The sequence below is a fragment of the Lathamus discolor genome, chromosome 19 (assembly GCF_037157495.1).
Source record: "Lathamus discolor isolate bLatDis1 chromosome 19, bLatDis1.hap1, whole genome shotgun sequence".
Classification (NCBI taxonomy): Eukaryota; Metazoa; Chordata; class Aves; order Psittaciformes; family Psittacidae; genus Lathamus; species Lathamus discolor.
The window spans coordinates 157,676-178,567 of record NC_088902.1 but is presented as its reverse complement, the minus strand read 5'-3'; the positions used below and the strand labels follow the sequence as shown (position 1 = coordinate 178,567).

General features: G+C 36.2%; 1 protein-coding gene across 4 annotated transcripts; it reads left to right on the top strand.

Moving 5' to 3' along the window:
• Positions 1-12: 12 nt before the first annotated feature.
• SYCP1 (synaptonemal complex protein 1) lies at positions 13-20,849 on the top strand. 4 transcript variants are annotated; one of them, XM_065698762.1, is made up of 31 exons: positions 13-122; positions 1,128-1,209; positions 1,375-1,421; positions 2,723-2,887; positions 3,705-3,772; positions 3,948-4,021; positions 4,846-4,904; positions 5,778-5,847; positions 6,464-6,537; positions 7,469-7,577; positions 7,858-7,952; positions 8,090-8,274; positions 8,550-8,617; positions 9,714-9,775; positions 10,463-10,567; positions 11,373-11,476; positions 11,755-11,872; positions 12,117-12,187; positions 12,849-12,930; positions 13,047-13,109; positions 13,440-13,502; positions 14,155-14,217; positions 14,808-14,924; positions 15,593-15,703; positions 16,370-16,462; positions 17,030-17,104; positions 17,417-17,476; positions 17,613-17,792; positions 18,769-18,912; positions 19,273-19,359; positions 19,443-20,849. In XM_065698762.1, exons 1-31 carry the CDS (start codon positions 15-17, stop codon positions 19,584-19,586), a joined length of 2,946 nt encoding a protein of 981 aa, XP_065554834.1. In that variant the 5' UTR covers positions 13-14; the 3' UTR covers positions 19,587-20,849. The 4 variants fall into 4 exon arrangements, with proteins under 4 accessions (XP_065554834.1, XP_065554831.1, XP_065554832.1 ...); XM_065698759.1 differs by lacking the exon at positions 2,723-2,887; XM_065698760.1 differs by lacking the exons at positions 2,723-2,887; positions 18,769-18,912.
• The last annotated feature ends 43 nt before the right edge of the window (positions 20,850-20,892 follow it).

Here is a 20,892-nt window from a genome sequence, read left to right as displayed (position 1 = left end):
TGCTCTGCGCGGCCATGGAAAAAGAAAAGCCGTTCAAACTGTTCGTGCCGCCGCGCCTGAGCAGCGGCCAGGTCTCTGCAGTCAAACCCCAGGCGAGCGCTCGGGCGACGGGGCTGTGTCAGGTAAATGGCGTTGCCGCCTGCCTTACCGTGTGTTGCTCCGGAGGCGACGGCTGAGGAGCGGGGTGGGAGCGGTGGAAGAGCGGAGGGTCTTCCGAGGAGCTGCCACGGTCTCCAGCCCCGAGCCTCCCTCCTGGAAGGCACGTACATACGTGAAGTGTGGGCGCTGAGCTCGTTCTTCTGCGAACTGTTGAGATTGGTGCTGGGGGGTGAACGCCTCAGGTTTTAATTTCAAAGACTTTTACCTTTTTTTCCTATAAAAACTGAAAAGAATCATCTTCTTGAGCATCTGTCGTGTGTTTTAACTGTGCATCACCAGGGATAAAACATGTCTGACGTGGGCAATTCAGATAGTAAGTGGGATGCGCACCACTCAGATACCCCTACTGGCTTTGATTTACTGGTCCTGCCCGATCAAGCGTGCAGTGAAGTGTTCTGTGTCTATGCTCTGAGTTACGTGAATTCAACAAGATACTTTTTCATGTTTAGGTGCCTTATGTTTAGATTCCTGTGCGGTATTCTGACAGGAGATGAGTTACACTATTTACAAGGCACATTTCTGTGATGCTTTGTAAAGTGGAATGTTCATGCTAAACATAAGCAGGTGTGTTTTAAAAGTACTTTTGGGAGTAAAGTAAAATGTAAGTATCAAGTACTGGACGGGGGCGGGGGGGGAATCATGTTGCTTAGTGAGTCCTTTGCCATGAACTGTGTACAGGCATGCAGCAGCTAATAAATTCTTGTCATCAAAAGCTTCCATGTTGGCCACAGCGTAGTCTGTAAAACAATCTATGTAAGACCAACAGTTTGAAAAGCCACTGTGAAGTAAGAACCACATGAGAGAGTGCCAAAGCCATTACCAATACCTTGGACTTTGCAAATTGTGGGCAGTTGATTCATTAACGGAAAAGTCTATTTTCATGTTAGCTCATGTTATTTTTTTTCCCGGTTTTTCTAATCCTTCTTTACAAATCTACATATCAGAAACTAATTTTTTAATTTGTGCAGGGGTTTAACAAATGCCCAGATGATGATTTTAATTTGCCGTTTGTAATGAGTACACCAAACCGTGGTGAAATCACTGACCCTGGTAAGCCTAAAATGAGCCATTTACCTGGCACATTCTTTATATATTTTTCATATCGTTGTCATTTTTCATGTGTTGTTTAACAATTTCATAGCTGGAACCCTTATAAATACATTCCCACTGTTATTTTTTATTAAATACATTGATCAAAATCTCTTCATGTTTCAGATGCGATTTCACAGGAAGTAAAACTTGGCTCTGAGGTAGATGAAGAGGTCAGATAAGTATAAACTCTGCGTATCTCATTTCCTAGGGCCTCTTAATTTGTTCTCAAAACACTGCCTAAAGCACTATTCAGTAGATATTTCAGGGCTAAAGGAAGTAGCCAGAGGGGAATAATAATTTTTTGTCTTCTATTTAAAGCTGAGTCACATAGAGAAGGTATTTGTGATTCAGTGGAGAAAAACCTTTTAATATTAAGGTGATTTTTTTTTTTTTTAATTTTTTTTTAAGGGCATGGTAGGTTGTCCTGGGTTCAGCAGGTCTGTGAGTTTTAATTAGCATAAGGTTTAGGCACTTAAGCATCTTTGTGAAACTGGTTCTGAACATTTTGAAAGGCAGAAGGACTGAAGTTGGTATTCTTTGGAAAATTGAAGCAGATTATCCCAATTGCCTTGTCTGGCTTTATTTTATCTATAAAACAATGAATTTAGTGGAGGGGTTTCCTCAAGCGTTTGATTCTTCTCACAGCATGTCTACCAATGTTTCTCTAAAAGCTATTTAGTTTTTTTGCAGTAGCTTCCTGTGCTTTCCAGATACAAAATGCTGTGTGCTGCAACAAAATGGAACAAATACTCTTGCAGTCCTCCTAAAGATTTTCATATCCCTGAGGACTAAACTTCTTTTAGCCCTAGTAGCTATTAAAGTCAGGACTCTTACAATACCATGGTGCAGCCAAAACATGGGTAGTGTTAGGTGATACCATACCTCAAACAAGCTGCAGATCTGCCTTGTGGGCTGCGTACTATTACCTGCCTAAGCCACTGAATGAATGTTCCTTGTACAGTGCTTTAAAGACATTCAAAGAGCACGAAGTTGGTTGCTTTTTCTTCCTGCTTTATGTATGAGTTAACTGCAAAAACTTATCACAGGTAGTTCTGGACAAGATCTCTGAAGCAGTTTAACTTAACTCAGTAGTATCTCTTGAAGTAAGAAGAAGGAAATGGTGTGCAGAATGGGAGGAATCCTGGCTCTACTGATCATTATAGCAAAACTTTTATTGACTTTTGATGGAGTGCATTTATCCATATCTTTAAGAATATCTGTTTAGCAATGTTACTGTATCTGAGGGCAGTGTGGTATTTTTCACTTTTGTTTTTGAGTCCTCCTTGTTCTGTGATGTGCCAATACATGCACAGAGGATGCACAAAGCATTAACCATTGGTTCTTGATAAGCTTGTGTCGCCATCTGTGGAAAAGAAATTACTCCTGTGATATTTCTAAGAGATAAATACCTATCTACAACATTATTAATTCAATAGCATTTGAGATTAAGTTGTGGAATTTGTTTTAATAGAATGTAGAAACAGTGAATGAGTTGTACTCAAAACTCTACAAAGAGGCTGAGAAGATCAAGCGATGGAAACTAACTGTAGAGTCAGAACTAAAGCAGAAAGAAAGAAAACTGCAGGAAAACAGAAAGATTATTGAAGCACAGCGTAAAGCCATTCAGGAATTGCAGGCCAGTATTGTACCATATCCACTGAATGTGTAAAGAGAAAGTTCTTCCTGTTGTAGTATGAAGATATTATTCATGCAATTAAATATTTAAGAATGTTGCAGAGGTTGAAGTATTTTTGAACTTTCAATGTGATGACTTCAAAGAAACCATTTGGCTGGATACCAGTGACCTATGGCTCTACTGCTACTAAAGGAAAAAGTAACATTTTGGTTTCTAAAAATAGTTTTCCTCATTTTAATAATGTGCATTCCATCTTTGTATTATTTACATGCACATCATACTGTGAGTGTGCTGAAACCTGTTCAAGACTAAATTTTCATCTTCCTTGTAGCAGTAAAGTATGCTCATGCTGTTTTGAACTTATACAGGAAATGCACTCTGCTTTATCCTAGTTTCTAATCTTGCTGGTAGTGATGGACAGCTTTGTGACTGAAATACATATTTAAAACTATTTATTTTTCTTTTTTGTTGTTGTTGTTTGTTTGCATTGGTTCTGTAACAGAATTGTCTCTGATTGTTTGGCTTTTGCTTTGAGAAAATGATTATTCTGAGAAAGGGTGTGCACCTGTAGTGTGTGAATGTGTGGATGAACAACATACCTGTGAGGGTTTCAGTTACTGGTAAATTACTGTTTATTGTTATGTCTTTCATGCCCTGTAACAAAAGATGGCTCAGTGTGTAGTGCCTGATAAAATGGGTTTTGCTGTCTTCTGATTCAGGAAATTACTTTTCCATGTGAGATCTGAGAAGTGAGAGTGTATTTCTAGTGCATTTTCCAGTAACAGTGTGGTTTTTTGTTTGTTCCCTATGAAATTAGTTTGAAAATGAAAAACTAAGTTTAAAACTGGAAGATGAGATATCTGAAAATAAAGATCTCTTTAAAGAGTAAGTAATACAGTCAGATATATTTTTATAAAAATAATTTGTTTTCATGCTAAGAACTGTGCTAGTAGCTGTTAATCATAAAGCTTGTCAGGGCGTTTACAGTGTTAGTACTTAGGCATGCAAAGTACCGTGCATTCCTGTGACAACATACTATGGTATTTTTTCCCTCTTCTAGAAACAGCGCCTCAAGGCATTTGTGTAACCTGCTTAAGGAAACCTGTACTCACTTCACAGAGAAGTCCACCAAATGTAAATGCTGTTTAAATTTTGATTTGTTGAAGTAAAGGTACTTCCAGCTTTTTCTAATCTAACAAAGGAAAGAAGCTGTCATTCAACTGCAAATCTGTTTCCTGGTTGAGATAAACTGTACGTGGCTCTGCATCAGAGCAAGATTAGAAGTGAAGTCATAGGACTAATACACGTATGTTTTTTGTAATGTTAAATCTAGAGGGTTTCTGAAGTCGGTATGACAGTTTACTGAAAGGTTACATGCCTGGAAGCTATTTAGGTGTCTGAATACTGCTACTCGTTTAAGGCAATGAAAGCAGCCCTGATTAACCACTATCAGCCACTCCAGAGGAGTGCAGGTCTCCTGAAGTGTTGTCAGTCCACTGATGTTCTTCAGTCCCATCCAGGTACCTTGGATATGTTAAGATATGCGAGGTAGAGATGAAATATTGTTACAGTTCTGTAATAGCAGTTCTGTGGTCTTGGGTGCCTGCTGATGGGAAGAAATTCAGTGCTAAACCTTGTATTACAGTTATTCAAACACTATCATTTTTGATCCATTAATACTCAACAATGTTACTCTGTCAAAATTTAAATATAGTTACATAAATTGATCCAGAATTACATCACAGAAAAAGTGAGATTGCAAAGGAAATTTGAAAGCTGAGCTTGCTTGATATTTCAATGGAACATACATTTTGCACAGATTATATAACTTTTAGCACCCTGCTTTCTAAATAAGAGCCTGTAATTACTTTTCTAATTTATTATGCTGTTAAAGTGTAAGGGCTTGGACAGCTGACATTCTTTTTCAAAGGAAAAACTCTATGTTCTTACTTTGATAGATGAACATGAAAGAGAAGAAACCAGACAACTATATGAGGAACTTAATAACAACGTTGAGGTAAGTAATGTAGCTTGTAAAAAGGCTCAGATGTGATCTGAGTTATATGGATATGTGGAGCTGTCTGAGTTACGTGCATGTCTTGTGATACTGTTTGTACAGAGAATGTCCTGTATTGATAAAGCAATTAGAACAGTCACGTGTGATGCAGGAAGTCAGATTTTCAGTCCCTTTTGAAGAGTAATTTTTGTATCTCACAGAGCATAGTAATGGGATAAAATGCAGCAGTGTTTGGGGTGGATGTAGATACATATCATCCACTTGGCATTAGGTGACTGCCATAACTTCTGTCTGCTTTCTGTGCTGTTTAACCTATCTGATGCTTTCATAGCATGGCTGAGGTTGGAGGCAACCTCTGGAGAGCCTCCCCTGCTAAAAGGCGGATTGGTTAGAACAGGTTGCTGTGTTCAGTCAGGTTTAGGGGTCAGGTATATTCGGGTTATTCTATTAGATAATTTTTTGTATTTATAATAGAAAAATGTGGGACATCATTGTTTGGGAGTGATGAACTTGATATTAAGCCGGGTCAGAGTGTACATGCTGTAATGTTTAAATATTAATTATAGGTTGCTGTGACAACAAAGAAAAGCAAAACCCTTCCATTGTGTTAGGTATCTACAAACACGGACCAGTAAAACTGTTTCTTCCTTGAAATTGTTTAGACCCTGAGTACAGAAATTCTTAAACTTTGAACTTTGAAAAGTTAAAACATTCTGTTAACTCAAGATATGTTTGTGCTTTTAACTTTGTTTATAACAAAATTTCTCCTACAACTGTAAATGAGCTTGTAACACTGTTTACAAAGCATAAACATTATTCTTCATTACTGAATGTACTTAGTTTTATATGAACTTACATATTGAATTTTATTAGAGGATGGTAGTGGCATTCGAAGAGCTTCGTGTGCAAGCAGAGAACACCAGACTGGAAATGTGTTTCAAATGTAAGAACTGTGTTTATTGTTTTGATGCTGCAGGATTAACACTTTTGCTCTTCATAGATTTTATTTCATTCTGTTTCAGGGTTTCAGGCCAGAAAGATACAAAGTGCTGAGGTGGTGAACAGTTAACACTGGCAGTCTGGACTCACTTTTATTCATGCTGCCTGCTTTTAGATGCCTGAATGCTTTTGTTGGTTTTCCCCTGGGTCAGATTTGAAACTTTATTTTTCAAATAGTCACTCAAAAGTCTTAAGTTTTATCAGTGAAGTACAGGTGTATTGAAATGAAAATGCACTAGTGGGCAGCCACAGAAATTTTAAGTAAATATTTGCTTTCTTTACAATATTTTGTGCCTGTTTCATTTTTGTGTGTGCATTTATGTTTCTTTCTTATAACAAACTATTAAACAATTAATGGAATAATGGACTAATTCTGTGGAAAGCTTGCGCAAAAATTATTTTGTCTGATTAGAAAGTAACTTCAAGCATGACCTCAGCAGTTACTCTTTAGGAAACAACTTATACAACAAATGATAAGCAGTCTTAAACTTGAAATTCTATTTAACTTGGAGCATATTTTAGCTCGTGTATAAACTGTGGATATTACTATTTCTCAAAAGTAAAAGAAGAAGCAGAAAAAGTGGACAAGCTTGAAAAAGAATGCCAACTGGAAGTCAGTGTGAAGGAAAAGCAGGTTTGCTCACTTTTATAATCTAATATGTACAGCTTCAGTTTTGAAACAAATCTTGTGGTTTCTTTAATATTTGAACTCTTTTTTGGCTTTTGTGACTGATAGGTCAAATTAAAACAATTATTTTAAAAGTGCGTAGTTGTTTGTAACCTATTTGTATTTTGGAAGGGTGAAATGAAACTGCTGTATCATAACAAGGGATAGTTTAGTGACAGGATTTAAAAACATCATGTAAGGGCTGGATTCTCTTTTTGTTCCCTATACACATACTCACATTTATCAAGTTGCTTGTGTAGAAGCATAAAATTAGCAAAACAGTCATCAGTCCTCATAGTTAAGGAAGGTGTGGTTCATCTCTGGTAAAAGGAAGGTGTGAAGAAGGATTATAGTGCATATCAGATCACAGGCTGGTAAGAGAGTTTAGTAATCTGAGATTAGAGTAGGGTTTTGTATTGGTGATGAGGTACTATAAGGGAAGACTAATCAATTTGAGGAAGCTAGTTGTGATAAGAGTTTTTAGTTTGTAAGCAGCAGTCTGAGGAGCTGGGCACCCATCTGGGTCTGGGAAGGTCAAGAGTTATTGGTTTTTCTGAGGATGGATGAATGAGTCTATGATATTGCAAAGGAACAAGGAATGTTTCTCAGGATCAGTAGAAAGGACAAAAAAAAATCAGCTGGAGCTGCATTTAAGTCGGATTCCACTAACTGTAGTTATGTTCCAGTATCTTTAGTCTGCTGAAATCAATATTTTGAATTTGACCTGTAGAGCTTTTTTATGCTGAGAAATATGACTTGATCAATATTTGGCTAGGATTGACCACCTTGTTTAACTTGACTGGGAGTAGTATGTTGCTAATCACACAGAGTGCACAATCAAAATGAGAATCTGTCCTTTTGTATAGACTTCATGATGATATTATTTTAATTTTGTCAGATTTCAGCTCTTACCATACGGGGTGATGAAAAAGATGATATAATAAAAGATATGGAGACTCAGCTGCAGGAATCAAAAAATAAGATTGCTGACTTAGAAGAAGCAAAAAGTAAGAGCTTTCTCTGCTGCGTTAGCATGTAGTTAGTTATAGAAGTATAGGGAACAGAATGATGATAATTTTACCCTGTTACTAGTCAGCAGCAGAATTTTGGGTCTTTGCAGGCCATATTTTTGTGTGGAACAGAAACTGCTGACAAACTATGACATGAATACTTCATGTAACTTTTGTTCAGTTAAAGGAATATATTGATCTATAAAATAGGAATGCAAGCATTTTTTAGTAAATCTCATCTTTTTCTTAAGTTTAAGCATGTATCTTTCTGCTTAAGGACATGAAGAAGAAATGTTGAAGAAGTCCCAGATCAGTCAAGAGCATTTGAGGGCAGAACTGGAAGAGGCCAAAATTTCATTGAGAAAAACAGAGGTACAGCTTGCTTATAGCTTTCTAGTATAAATAGATTAGATGACTAATTGCATAAATAATTAGTGATACTTTAGATTTGAAATAGTTTTAGCTGTTTGTTGCAAAACACCTTTAGAAATTATCTAATTCCTTTGAAGGTTACTCAAAAGAGCTTAGAAACTGAATTGCAGACTGCAGTGAAAGCATTAATTGAGATGACTGGAGAAAAAGAAGCACAGGTGGAAGAATGCAAAAAAACTAAGGCTTTGTATGCATCCCTGAGAGAAGAGTTTGAGACTTCCATTTCCAATTTGAAAAGCTTGCTGCAAAAAGAGCAAAATAGGTAAAATAAACAGTTTCAATTCCAAGAATAGGTAAAACACTAGGTTACAGAGCTGCTGAGGATAAAATGTCTCCAGAGAGGGAGACTCCACAACCTCCTTGAGCAGCCTGTTCCAGTGCTCTGCCACCGCCAATGGAAAGTTTTTACTCATGTTGAGGTGAAACTTGTGTTTTAGTTTATGGCCATTGCACCTTGTCCCGACTTTTTATTATCCTTTAAGTTGCAAATGCAGCCCTTTGTACTATACTTTTTTTTTGCAATTTACATTTCCTTAGATCGGAGAAATATCACGATGAGTCAAAGCTGCTGACCTTGGAGCTCAGAAATAAATCTGCTGAACTGGGTAAGGTTTATAGAAAGAAAGAACATGAGCTAGGTAATAAGAATGTTTTTTGGTTTTACAGCACCCTGTACCTGTTGGGAATACTGAAATCCATTTTTACTTATCTGACTCTCTTTAGTAGTTGTTGTAGCTGGCAACAGTCCCACAGCAGTGCTGTGCGGAGCTCTAGTAGTAAGACCATAGGTGCATGGATTCTCCTGGAAGTCATTTTGGTCTCTCTGCACTCTTCCAGTTAAGAGCTGTTAGAGAGGTGGTGTTACACTGTTAAGCAGCAGATTCCAGGAATTTGTTCTGTAACTTGCAGCAGGGACATACCACTTACATTAAACTTTCCTGCAGAGCACTCTCCCCATGTTGGATGTAGAATCACACTGACAGCACTTCGCTTTAAATGTTGTTTTGATATCCTGTGATTTCTAGATCTTCACTGCTTATCCCCCAGAGGAAGCGCTTTCTCTTTAGCACTGTTTTCCCAGTGCGCAGCATGTATCTCTAGTCCTGATATGATAGATGAGAAATAGAATTTTATGTCCTTGTACGTACTGAGGCCATCTAAGGAAAAGCATTCCAAAGTTAGCTGCTAATGCTTGTCTGTAACAAGGCAAGATGTGACCTCTGAGAATTCCAGAGCAAAAGTGTATTTGGTATCCAGTACTTGCAAACACCACCAGTAATGTGAAAGTATCTATAGAAAACCTTTTGAAGTCAACCGGTAAGTGATTTGTTTTTTCAGCATATCCATGTGATTGTTTTCAATCCAGATATTTTTGTCTGGAAAAATGCCGATGTATCAATACTTGGAGATGACTCCATTCTGTCAGTCCACAGTTTATTTGACTGTGAAAAACACAATAGCCTCTGGATTTTATTGAAGACAAATCATTAGTTTCTTTTCAAATATATGTTTGCTAGTGTCTTTCTGAATAGTTTTTTTCAACTCTACATTTCAATTAAGTCATAATTTAGCTTTACAGTTTCTGAACTTAATCCATCAAGTTTTGAAAACTGGGTACTGCAGAGGGATAAATGCTTTCTACTCCTGGTAAATATGTAAAACTGTTTCTGTTCAATTAATTTTACATTACATGTGCCGCAGAAGAGATGACTAAACTAAAATATGACAAAGAAATACAACTGGAAGAGCTGTCAGAAACACTGGTAAATGTTCATTTTATTAGACTCATGGGATTTGCTTTTCATCTGAAGTCTCTCTTGCTTTGGAAGGATCTTAAGTACTATATAAAAACACTGTCTAATCTGTTTTAATGTTGCTATTAATCTTCCTTACCTGTTCGGGGCTTTTCCTGTGGTGAACATTAGCTCAAACCTCATGAGCACCATGTGTGTGACATTTTAGGCTGAGGGATCTACTCATTTTTGGCAGTGAAGAGAATTACTTAACAAATCTGTTGTGATTATTTTGCTGTTTGCGGGGTGTTAGTTATGGTGAGGCACCCTCCATACTAAGAAAACATGTAAGAGCTTGCAGAAAGTCTTTTTCGGGGTATAACACCCTGTTCCATGTATTCCTGTTGGAGTGTTCTATTCTTACTTACAGGGAAGTTTCCTAGGTATTTAGATCTGATCTCTGGGAACCCTATTGCACTGTGAAACAGGCCCAGTTTCTTTTATGAAGTCTAAGCTATATATAAAGTACAGTTTTAATACAGGATTATTTTTGTTATGATCTTAATTTACATGATCTGTATTTACAATTCTAACAAGAAATTCGATCAGCTAAAGACAGATAGAGTGAAACCAGGTTTGCATTTTACCGTGTTTTTTGTTCCTTATGTACTGTGCATTGAATTTCCTGACCTGAGATTCACTGATGTTCTTAAACAGGGAAAAGTTGAAGCACTTCTAGTGAAGAAGCAAGATCTTGAGGCTACTTTAGAAGATTTGCAGGAGAGAGAAAAAGAAACGAAAAATGTTCTCCAAATCAGAGAGGTCTGAATAAAGAGTGACAATAACATGTTATTAATAGTTACGTCACGCTTTATCACTTGTTTAGAAGAATGTAAGAGATACCACATAGTCAGACCAGTGCTCCACCCTACGCTCTGCTCATGACAATGGCAGCAGAAGATACAAAGTAGAAGAGCCTGACTGTTATCTGTAGTCCATTGCCTTCTCCTTTCTACAGTAGCTGTATTAAGAGTGTTTGAGGACACATTCCTGTCAGTTGTCTTTGCTATCAGTTTATGGAATAGTTCCTGTTCACCCGTACTCATGCTTCTCATCCTGTTTGTCTCCAGAGCCTTCTGTGATACAAAATTCCTGTAGTCCATTATGTGCTGTGCCTGGAAACTAATCCTCCCCCCTCCTCTTCCCTGCTCCCCCCACCTCCCAACAACTGCCTGCCAGCGCCTGTGGTATCAGTATATCACCAGTTATTTTGAGGAAACAGTATTCAAAACATTTCTGTATTATGAACTACACCACATTACAAGGTTTGCCTTAGCTTGTAATGGCAGCAGATTTCAGAGGGAAGAGTTTTGCTTTGTGGTTTGAGATGCATCCAAAATATGTGCTTATTCTATCACATAGTACTGCATTTCTGTGGGGTTTTTTATTATTTTATTTTGGTGAACAAATATCTTTAAATTTTAAAGTTACTTTGGTCAGTAACTTTGCAGACTAGTTGGACTTACAATAGTGACACAGTTAGTACTTGCATCAGTTCAACATCTAACACAGCTTCCTCATCACCCCAGAGAGATGGAAAGATACATGCTTCCTTTTTCTTTTGCAGAAAGAAATCCAAGATTTGAAAGTCCAACTGAGCAATACAGCTGAAAAGGAAAAAAATTATTTAGACCAGTTTAAGGCACTGAACACAGATCTTGAACAAGAGGCGTATGATTATGTTTTTTTTTAATAGTATTAAGGTTTTTGTGTGTGTGTGTTACGAAGAAGTTACTTCGATACACAATGAAATGATCTGATTGCTTTCTAATGAAAGTTGAACCTGTGCACATAGTATGACATCTGTTACGTACTTACGTTTATAAATTTGTCAATATGTGACTGGACATCTTCAGTGGGAAGTAACATTTTTGTACTGGATAAATTTAACTTAAAAGGAAATTATAAAATACATGTTCTTAATTCACTGACCATTTGTTTTAAATTAGGCTAAAGAATGAACAATTGACAGCATCTATCAATGAGCTTTCATTAGAAAAAGAGCAGATAGCACAGGAGAAAAGTGCTATGGCTGCAGAACTTGAGAAACTGCAAGAGAGTCATGAGGCAAGTTGTAAACTTCCAGCTGTTTTTAAAGGACAGTGTTCAATTTCAAATACAAATCATGTGGGAAACTACAATATGACATGGTTATTTAGAGGATCTGAACTATTTTTTATGTTTAAAATATAAAGCAAGTACAGTTGCCCTTGTGAATAATGGAGGTGAAGGTGCTGCTTAAGATGTCTTTGAATTTTTTCAGATGGCTCTTTGAATTTTGTCCATCTTACTTACATGGGTCTTTCTTTAGGATAGTAGGAAAAAAGAAGAAAATGCAAAGCAGTTAGTTGAAAACCTGGAAGAAGCAAATGGCCAGCTAAGGCAAGTAAAGCCAAATATCAATGTACATGTCATTAGAGGAAGTAGACTCTGTTCCTGCACAGTTAGTTTCAATGTTCTGTTCATATGCTGCTTTCTCTGATGTTTAGTTTAATTTTTTTAGGTTGTATAGCTAAGCAGAAATTAGTATTGGCCATGCAGAAGTTTCTACAAATAAGCAATGCCTATTGTTATAGGAACCATTTTTGCCCTAGCTTTATATTTATATTTTATATTACATACAGAGAGCTGTCTTGTTCTGCATTAACTTAGGGGTGGAGTAAATAAAAATAGACACGAAAGGTTATGGAGTGAATGTGAAAAGGTGAAACTGGTTCAGTGTTACTCTCTGAAGTAGTCTCTGTACCACCAACCATTACACAGGCAGCCTTCATGTTTCATAGATGCATTACAATATTACAGATTGAAATATAATTTTACTCCAGTAAGAGGAACATCTTTCCATGTTTACAAAAATCTGTCCAGTTCAGATACTGACTTCCCAGTCACTTTGTATCTTTTAAAGAACATTTTCATGGAACAATTTATGAAGTTTTTCATCAATATTAACTGCTCTCCTTAGAAAATAAAGTATAAATAGTAGTGAAAAGAAGTTAAAGTTATTAAATATATATTTACTGATGCTTTTTAATTTGGTATTTAGAAATGAACTGGAGTCTTTGAAGGAGAAGATGGCAAAGAAAGGTGAAGAGATTAAAAGTAAACTGGATGAAAGAGAAGAAAATGTATGCCAGATCCTGTGCTTTATCATGAAAATACATAAGCACATCTCTCTTTTTAACACCATAATGGATTTCAAAATATTACTGTAAAAATCAAGGGTTTATAATTCTAATTCCAGGCTAAGAATATTGAAAATGAAATGTCAAGAAAGGAAAAGCAGCTGAAAATTCTAGAAAATAAGGTATGAAAATTTAGCTTTGCAGGGGTTGTCGAGAACTTCATACGAGATTATTGTTACATTGTGAACTTACTTACTCCTTTTTCCTTTTCTTACTAAACTCTATAACCGCTGAGGAACTGGTGCACTGCTGCTAATGTTGGTGGTACTGGGCTACCAAAATGCTTGTAGTACTTTATGGTTAAACGTCCAGTCACTGTCACACATGTGTTTCAGTCCCATTGGAATTAATCAGACTATGCAAATGCATGTTTAAGAACATTGACAGTAATCTCTAACACGGACAGTAATTTTTTAGGATCTTATTAACTAATGTTTAAATATCTCTTTTAGTTGAATAATTTAAAGAAACAAGCAGAAAATAGGAACAAATGCATTGAACAGTTGCAACAGGAGGTATGTACAGTTGTTAAAATTCACATATACATAAAACATGGTGTTTTGTGGTAACTTTTCAACAGTTTTTGTCTGGTGTGTTATCTTTAGAAATATCTATGTAATTTATAACATTTCTTATCCTAACTGAGTAAATTAAGGAGTCACCCTTGGAATGGCTTCATCTTTCAATTTATCCTTCTGAAAAATGCAGATGAAGAAATAATAACTTTATTGTAGTACAGTACGTGGTATCACAGATATCCTTAATACAGTGACCTATCTCAGTTAGCAATAGTAGAACGGAATTGTGCATTAGGACAAGTTGTTAATAACTGTACTGTAAAAATATATAACTTGTATTTTTTTTTGTCATGACATCTGCACATTTTTTGTCAGCAGCATCTCGGTTTTTCTTCCCATTGAGCACCCTCTTGTTATTCTCTGCTGTTGCCCATGAGGAGGCTTTCATAAGGTCATATAGTAACAGTATTATTCAAGTCAGTAGATGAGCACTCTTTTGCTTAGAAAATTGAGCTGGAACCTGAACAAAAATGCTTATCTGCTTGCTGAAATCTGGAATGAACATTCTAAAATACTTGATGCAGTGAAATCATTATATAGTTCTGTGAACTTAGTAAAGTGTAGTGTTTGTTTTACTTCATTTTAACAGAATAAGCTGCTGAAAAAGAAAATTACTGCAGAAAGCAAGAAGACAAGTATTTATGAAGGGAAGGTGGGTTTAAATAACTATGTGCAAGAGGAGGGTAAAGCACAAAGACTGAATGTTTGAAGTCCCAGTGTAGTTAATGATAGTACATGTTAAAAATGTTCTTAATTGGTTTAGGGATCTGGGATACAGATTTTTACAGGAATGAGCCCATGAGGTGTTTCCAGTTTTAGTCACTGGACACTGCCAAGGCTATCAAACATTTATAATAGATGGGCATCACATCTCAAGGAATTATGTTCCTAAGCAGTCCCTTTTTTTCTGATTGCTAGTGCACTGAACACTGTTGAGTAATGCCACCCACTGAAACAGAAGAGAGCCTTGAGCTGTAGGACTGTGTTATTGACAGAGCTGCACAAAACTGGTGTGGTCTGACTTTCCCATTGTGGTGTTGCCATTGTTTCTACGAGCATTTTCTAACTCACTACAGGCCAAGGTTCAATTCTATGAAAAATCTTGAACATTAAATAGGGAACAGTTCAATCACATGCCTGAAAAGTAACAGAGTTGTTCTGCTTGAGCATTAGAGGTAAAAATAAATCATTGGCATATTTGTTCCTGAACAAATAACAGCAATAATTCTGCATTCTCAAAAGGTGAATAAATTAGAGTTAGAGATGGAAAATATGAACAAGCAACATAAGGAAGCAGTTGACATCTATGAGAAGGACATTGAAGCAAAAAAAGTAAATGAAAATAAACTTCTTGAAGAGGTGAGAGCTGTTAATTTTACTGCACCTTTGATATTTGTAGTATGTTGCTTTTATGAAGCTGTAACAACCAGAGCCTTGCTCTTACATAGTCTTATCAACATAAATGGAACTTCTTCTAGATGATTTTAAGGTCCTTTCCAACCCTAAGTATTCTATAATTCTGTGATTCTTGTGTATGCAATGCTTTAGTATCTTAGAGCCATAAGCTAAAGCGTTTGTATACGTCTTTTAGGAATAAAAAGCCAGTTAAAAAAACTTTTTTGTCAAGGTATTGTTCACAGAAACTCTGTTCTTGGTATAAATACTGCATAAAGCAAATTAGATGGTAACTTTTCCCAGTATTTTTCTGCCCTCACTTTTTGAATGGTAATATCTGACTATGTGAGGGCAGAGGGCTTGAAATGGCTGTGTGGTTTGAAATGACACTTGTCTGCCCTGGGGGAATGGCTGTAGTTTTAATCTAGGTTTATTTGCCTATTTTAACAATCTGTGTAAAAGATGTGAGATTTGAAAAGCATCTTAAAATCAGATGAAGACTACACTAAATGAGATTTACATTGTAGATATATTGCACCCACAGGAATAAAAAATAATGAAACTAAGATTCTTTTTTAAAAAATATGTTGTAGATAATTGTTCATGAATTAAATGAAAGCTGTTACTAACAGGTAGAAAGGATGAAGTTGCTTGCTCATGAAGCAGCTGCAATTCAGAGAGAAACTGATATCCGATGTCAGCACAAGATAACTGAAATGGTGGCACTTATGGAAAAGCACAAGGTAAGAGATGTGACTGATTTATGTGATGTGTAATGTGTAATACTGTGCCAAGTAAAAACCTGTAAAAACCAGAATATTACAGATTGGAAAGTGGAATTTCTTAATAAAGATGCGAGTCCAGAAAATAAAGTTGAACATATGCTGGCATCTCATCTAAAAATAAATTCATATTGTGAATACGTGCTTTACTGGCAGATACATTCCAGTTATCTAAGCTTTTAGGATGTTTTTAGTTTGATAGTCAGGCTTCCTTTAGTACCATCCTAATGCCATGTGGTTCAGTATCAGTTTTGGGGCCTTTCAGTTGGATCACTTTGGATCACTTTGGGATCTTTGGCAGTTTAACATATGTTAATTTACATTCCTAATGACTCTGGTTTGCAGTATATTTAGCAGGTACCATTAATACAAATAATATGGCTTTTATGTGCTGCAGCACATACCACAGCCTAGAGACAAAGCATTCTCTGTCAGCCCACAGAGTAATACTGCTTCTGCATTTTTTTGGTTCACAGTTTCTGCTGAAGTGTCAGTGTTTGTTAATAGCAATTTTCAGATGTTCAGAAGAGCATTATTTGAAAAAAGGAGTAATGTTTAATTTAATGGTAGATCTATAATTCAAACATTTAGTCATGTTTTGAATTTGTTGTTTGTTTTTTAACATAGTGTGAATATGATAAAATGGTTGAAGAAAAAGATACTGAATTAAAACTTTATAAAGTAAAAGATCAAGAGCAGTTCTCATCAAAGAGAGCATTGGTAAGGTGAACTCTTCAGCACTGACTAATTCAATGGAGGGGCTACTGTCCTGAAAGTGTAATATAAATATCATATTAGACTTCTTCCTGTTTAACACCTGGGGGGTGTAAGTGTCTGCTTCAGTGGAAGAGAACAGTAAAGATCAACCCACTAATTTCTGTTTGCTGTTATTTACCCCACTGAATAAGAAATGTTTGTATTAAATAGTTTGATTCCACCTCCCGCCCCTCATTCTCACAAGTGTTTGAAGTTCTTACTTTGAACAGATCTGGTCAACTGCCTATTTCTTAACTACCTTAGTTTCTTACTTCAGCTCTTTTAAAAACAAACTGACAAAACTTCAAATCTAGAGTTGCATCATCCTCCCCCAGCTGTTTCTTTGATCATCTCCCATTCTAGCGATTGAATCACCCTTCAGCATAACCTTATGAACAAGTAGCTCTCTCATACAAATGGGATTTTCTTTTGTTTATAAGGAATGTCACTATTAATTACTGTCTCATTTTGCACCATGATCTTTTTTCCAGGGTAACCATAGCTCATCCTGTCCTATCTAATTGTTTCTAGGAGAATGAGCTTTCATGTTTGAAAAGTGAAGTGTCATCCCTTAAGGAACAACTTAAAGCAGAAATTGAAGAGAAGGTTTGGTTTGGTTTGGTTTGGTTCAGATTAGATTTAGCAGTTTGGGTGACATGCTTTGCCTGGTCTTGGGCACTGTAATAATGAGAGCTATGAAGTGCACTTTTGATCCTAAGTCTTGCTCTCACTTGCTGTCTGATTTCAAGAGCTTGATGTTCTCTGAAGTCATTATGTCTCATTCCTTGTGGTAGTGAGTGTTTTGCATTACTCCTCAATTGGTAAGTAATGAGGGGGAAGCATGGAGAAAATATCAAAGAAAGATTTCAACAGCTGAATTCAAATACAATATTTACTTCCAATCACAACTCTTTTTAGGAGAATCTTGCAAAAAAAGCCCTCCAAAATATGGTTCCTGAAAAGGAGAAGAAGCACAAGGTACCTTTATCCTTATCATTAATTAACTTTAGATTTTGGTAATATTTATACATGTGCAATCTAACTGAAGTTCATGATAATCTACATTCAACAAAAGAGACTGAAATGCTTTTAATTTAAACCTCTTTCATGTTAGAAAATACAGACTGATTTTTCTGAGACTCCTAAACCTCAATTTGATCTGGACTATGAATCAGTTAATGTGAAGAATAAAAAGTCTCCAAACGATATTCCTACAAAAGTCAATGTGATGGAAAAGACTAAAATGCTTCCTTCAGTATCTGCAAAGAGTCCCCTGGGTAGTTCATCATTCAAGGTCTGTAACTCATAACAGTGATTTGGTCTTGGCTTACTTTTCTGACTGAATTTCTTATGTCTGTGTGGCTGCTTATTTATTTTTTGTTCGGATAAGCAGGGATTTAAAGGGTAGATAGCCACAAAACCCCAAAATGTATTCCATAGGGATATCAAAAAGCAGCTTGTATAAGGGCTCCTACTGTGTGTAATTTTCCTTGCTCAGTTCCTTAACTTGTCTATTATCAGTAACAGTTCTTATCCTAGAGGGACTCTGAGTTTAATAATGCCTCTAGAATTTTTTTACTTTAAAGTGGTGTCTCTTTCAAAAGGCACATTTTTTTCTCTATGGAATAGAAAATAGCTTGTGTTGCTGTAAAAACTGTCAGAGTATTCCTGGCTGCTTCAGCAGAACTGTAAAACCTCATGTAAAACCTGTCAGCAGCTCACACATGATGTTTATTTCTGTTGTTAAGATACAACTGCCATTTTTCTGTTATCCTTTAAAAAAAGGATTGCAGGGTTCCATTGCAATGTCTCTGAGGAGTTTAACTTCTAGAAAAAGAACTATTTAAGTAAAACCAACCTTGTTCTTGATGTCAGTAGCAGTGTCTTTCTGAAAGGTTATTACTGCAGTTTGTTTGATGGCATTTCCTTAGCTGTTGGTTATAGGCTGCATGTAGGAGCTACAATTCAGAATACCCTGAGTTTCTGTAGATAAGCATGATGAAGTTAAATACAATCAACCATAAAACTCAGTTCTCCCACAGCTTCCTGTTCATTCTCCTTGTTTGGCAGCAAGAAAGGGACTTTATTCTTTGTTTTCCCTTTGTCTGGGTTTATGCTACACATTCTGAATAGAATGATAATGAATTGTTCCACAGCACGTCTCTGGTCTTCCTGCACCCAGTCTGTAAACTAGGGTATGAGTTTGGATTTTATGTTCTATAACTGACACTGAAAATAGAATGAACAATTACAAGTATTCTCTTTCTCAGGCATACATGATAAAGACTCCTCCAGTACAGAAACTGCAGAATGAAAGCACAAACCTGCTCTCAGAGCAGAGCATGAGGAAAAAGCAGAAAGTGCTGCTCCAGCTGGACATGCAGTCAGACAGCTCTGAGCACAGTGACCTCCTGGTAAAATCAGAGAGCAAAGAGCACACTTACACTTTGTTGTGCACACTGCTATATATAAGAATGTATAGAAAGCATAGGGGTTTCCAAGACAATATTTATGTGTATATTTGTATTTCAGTGGTTCTCTCTGGAACTGCATTTCTATATACAGAATGAGTAAACTCTATGACAGACAGTACTGCTATAAAAAGTCTATTCAGTCACAGAATAACTTTTTATATTGTTTTTATTGAGCTGTTGAGGCTTCATAGTAACATCCTAACTTTTATTTAATACTCTAACACACACACACCCCCCCCAGGAGAAAAGGAAAAAAAAAGATAGTTTTGCACATAGTTCAAGTAACTTTTTTTTTTTTAGAGCCTAGTTTCGGAGGAAGAAATGTTTAAAAAACTGTACAGGGATTATCCTCAGGCTTCACAATTATATACCATGACACCAAAAAAGGTACCTTAGCATTTGTTTTCACAACAAACCAGTTACTTAAATGGATTATAGAAACTACTGAATGACTTAATTTCTCTTCTTAGAAACCAGCTACATTAAACGTGAAGACCCCAGGCTCTGTACTGAAACTGTCAACCATGAGGAAGATGCGTGAGGCAGGATGGACAGCAGTTTCCAAAGTGGACAGGAAAAGGAAAATGAAAGAAGCTGAGAAGTTCTTTGCTTAAAATGACAAGCTGACCAGTGCCCTAGCATGGTCTGATGAGTGCAGCCACAGTAGTAGTATTCTCTCAGAGTTAATACATTGTTGCATTTTCCTGTCATACTCAGCATGTTTAATACTACATTTGTTTCCTTTATACACATAAATGTTCCAGATACTTAACTCCATCCACCTGCAGAGCAGGTTTTGTATTTCATCCCCTACGCTACACAAAGTCAGTAGACAAATCAGCCCATTTTTAAATGTTGAGATTGGTATAACTACATAGAAAGCTGTTTCAAAATGAAATACAAAAGTCTGGCATTAGAAATACTGGTTTTAGAGAAATACAGTTTTGTTCTTTTAAATTTATTATCTTTCTCTTAATACATAATTCACAAAAGGATATCACTTAAAGAAAGAAATCCTGAAGCTGTTAAACTGCATGTGCTTTTACTTGACATCATCTTGCTTTTCTGTTCATTTTAAATGTTACTAGAATTGTCTTTTTAGACTGTTTTGTTTTCAGTAGCTCCTATTTCAATATGTTAAAACAGTTTTGAAACTTTGACATTTGAATTTCCAATAGAGCTACTTCAGTTTAAAAAGATTTTGGCTTCATGAGGAAAGAAATATGTACATGTTTTAAGACTGTAAAAGCAATGTTAAGATGTTCTTAAATTGTTTGTCTGAAACATAAAGCGTGGGACCAAATGTTGCTTTCTGGATAAGAACACAGATAATAAATCACCAGGCAGCCTTCCTATGGACTAGCAGCTTCTGCCACACAGGCATAATAGTTTACAACAACATATATTTCTGTGTTAATACTTGATTAATCCTAGTTTCACAACAACAACAAACTGCTCCAGAGCGTAAAGACAAGAAAACTACAGGTACATCTTAAATTACTGTGAAAGATCAAAATCCTGGATGTGTCTGAAGTGGGTAGGAAAACATCTGCATTTGATTCTTTTTGTGTAGCACTTTAAGGTATAGGCTTGTATCTTGGGTTCCTTTTGCTTTATCTGTTGACAGTGATGTTAGTAATGATTTTTTTATTGTATGTGACAGATACTCTCTAGATATCTGAAAAAATATACTGTTCTTTTTCTCCATATTTGGAAATGGGATCTGTTACACAAGAAGATTTTCTGAGAAGTTTGAATGACTTTTCTTGCTCGAAAGATTTCAAATGTTTGCAGAATATTGAGTTTTTATAATAAATCTTCTTAAATAGTGTAAATTAGGACAAATGCAGAACAGAGAAGCTTCTTGTAACACACAACTTCCAGATGTCTCTTCTTTCCAGGAAAGATTTTTTTACTGTA

Coding starts and splice junctions, on each gene's coding strand:
- SYCP1 (XM_065698762.1), top strand. CDS start 15: ATGGAAAAAGAAAAGCCGTTCAAACTGTTCGTGCCGCCGCGCCTGAGC. Junction 11,477..11,754: donor ACAGATCTTGAACAAGAGGC/GTATGATTATGT, acceptor GTTTTAAATTAG/GCTAAAGAATGAACAATTGA. Junction 17,793..18,768: donor TGGGTAGTTCATCATTCAAG/GTCTGTAACTCA, acceptor TCTCTTTCTCAG/GCATACATGATAAAGACTCC.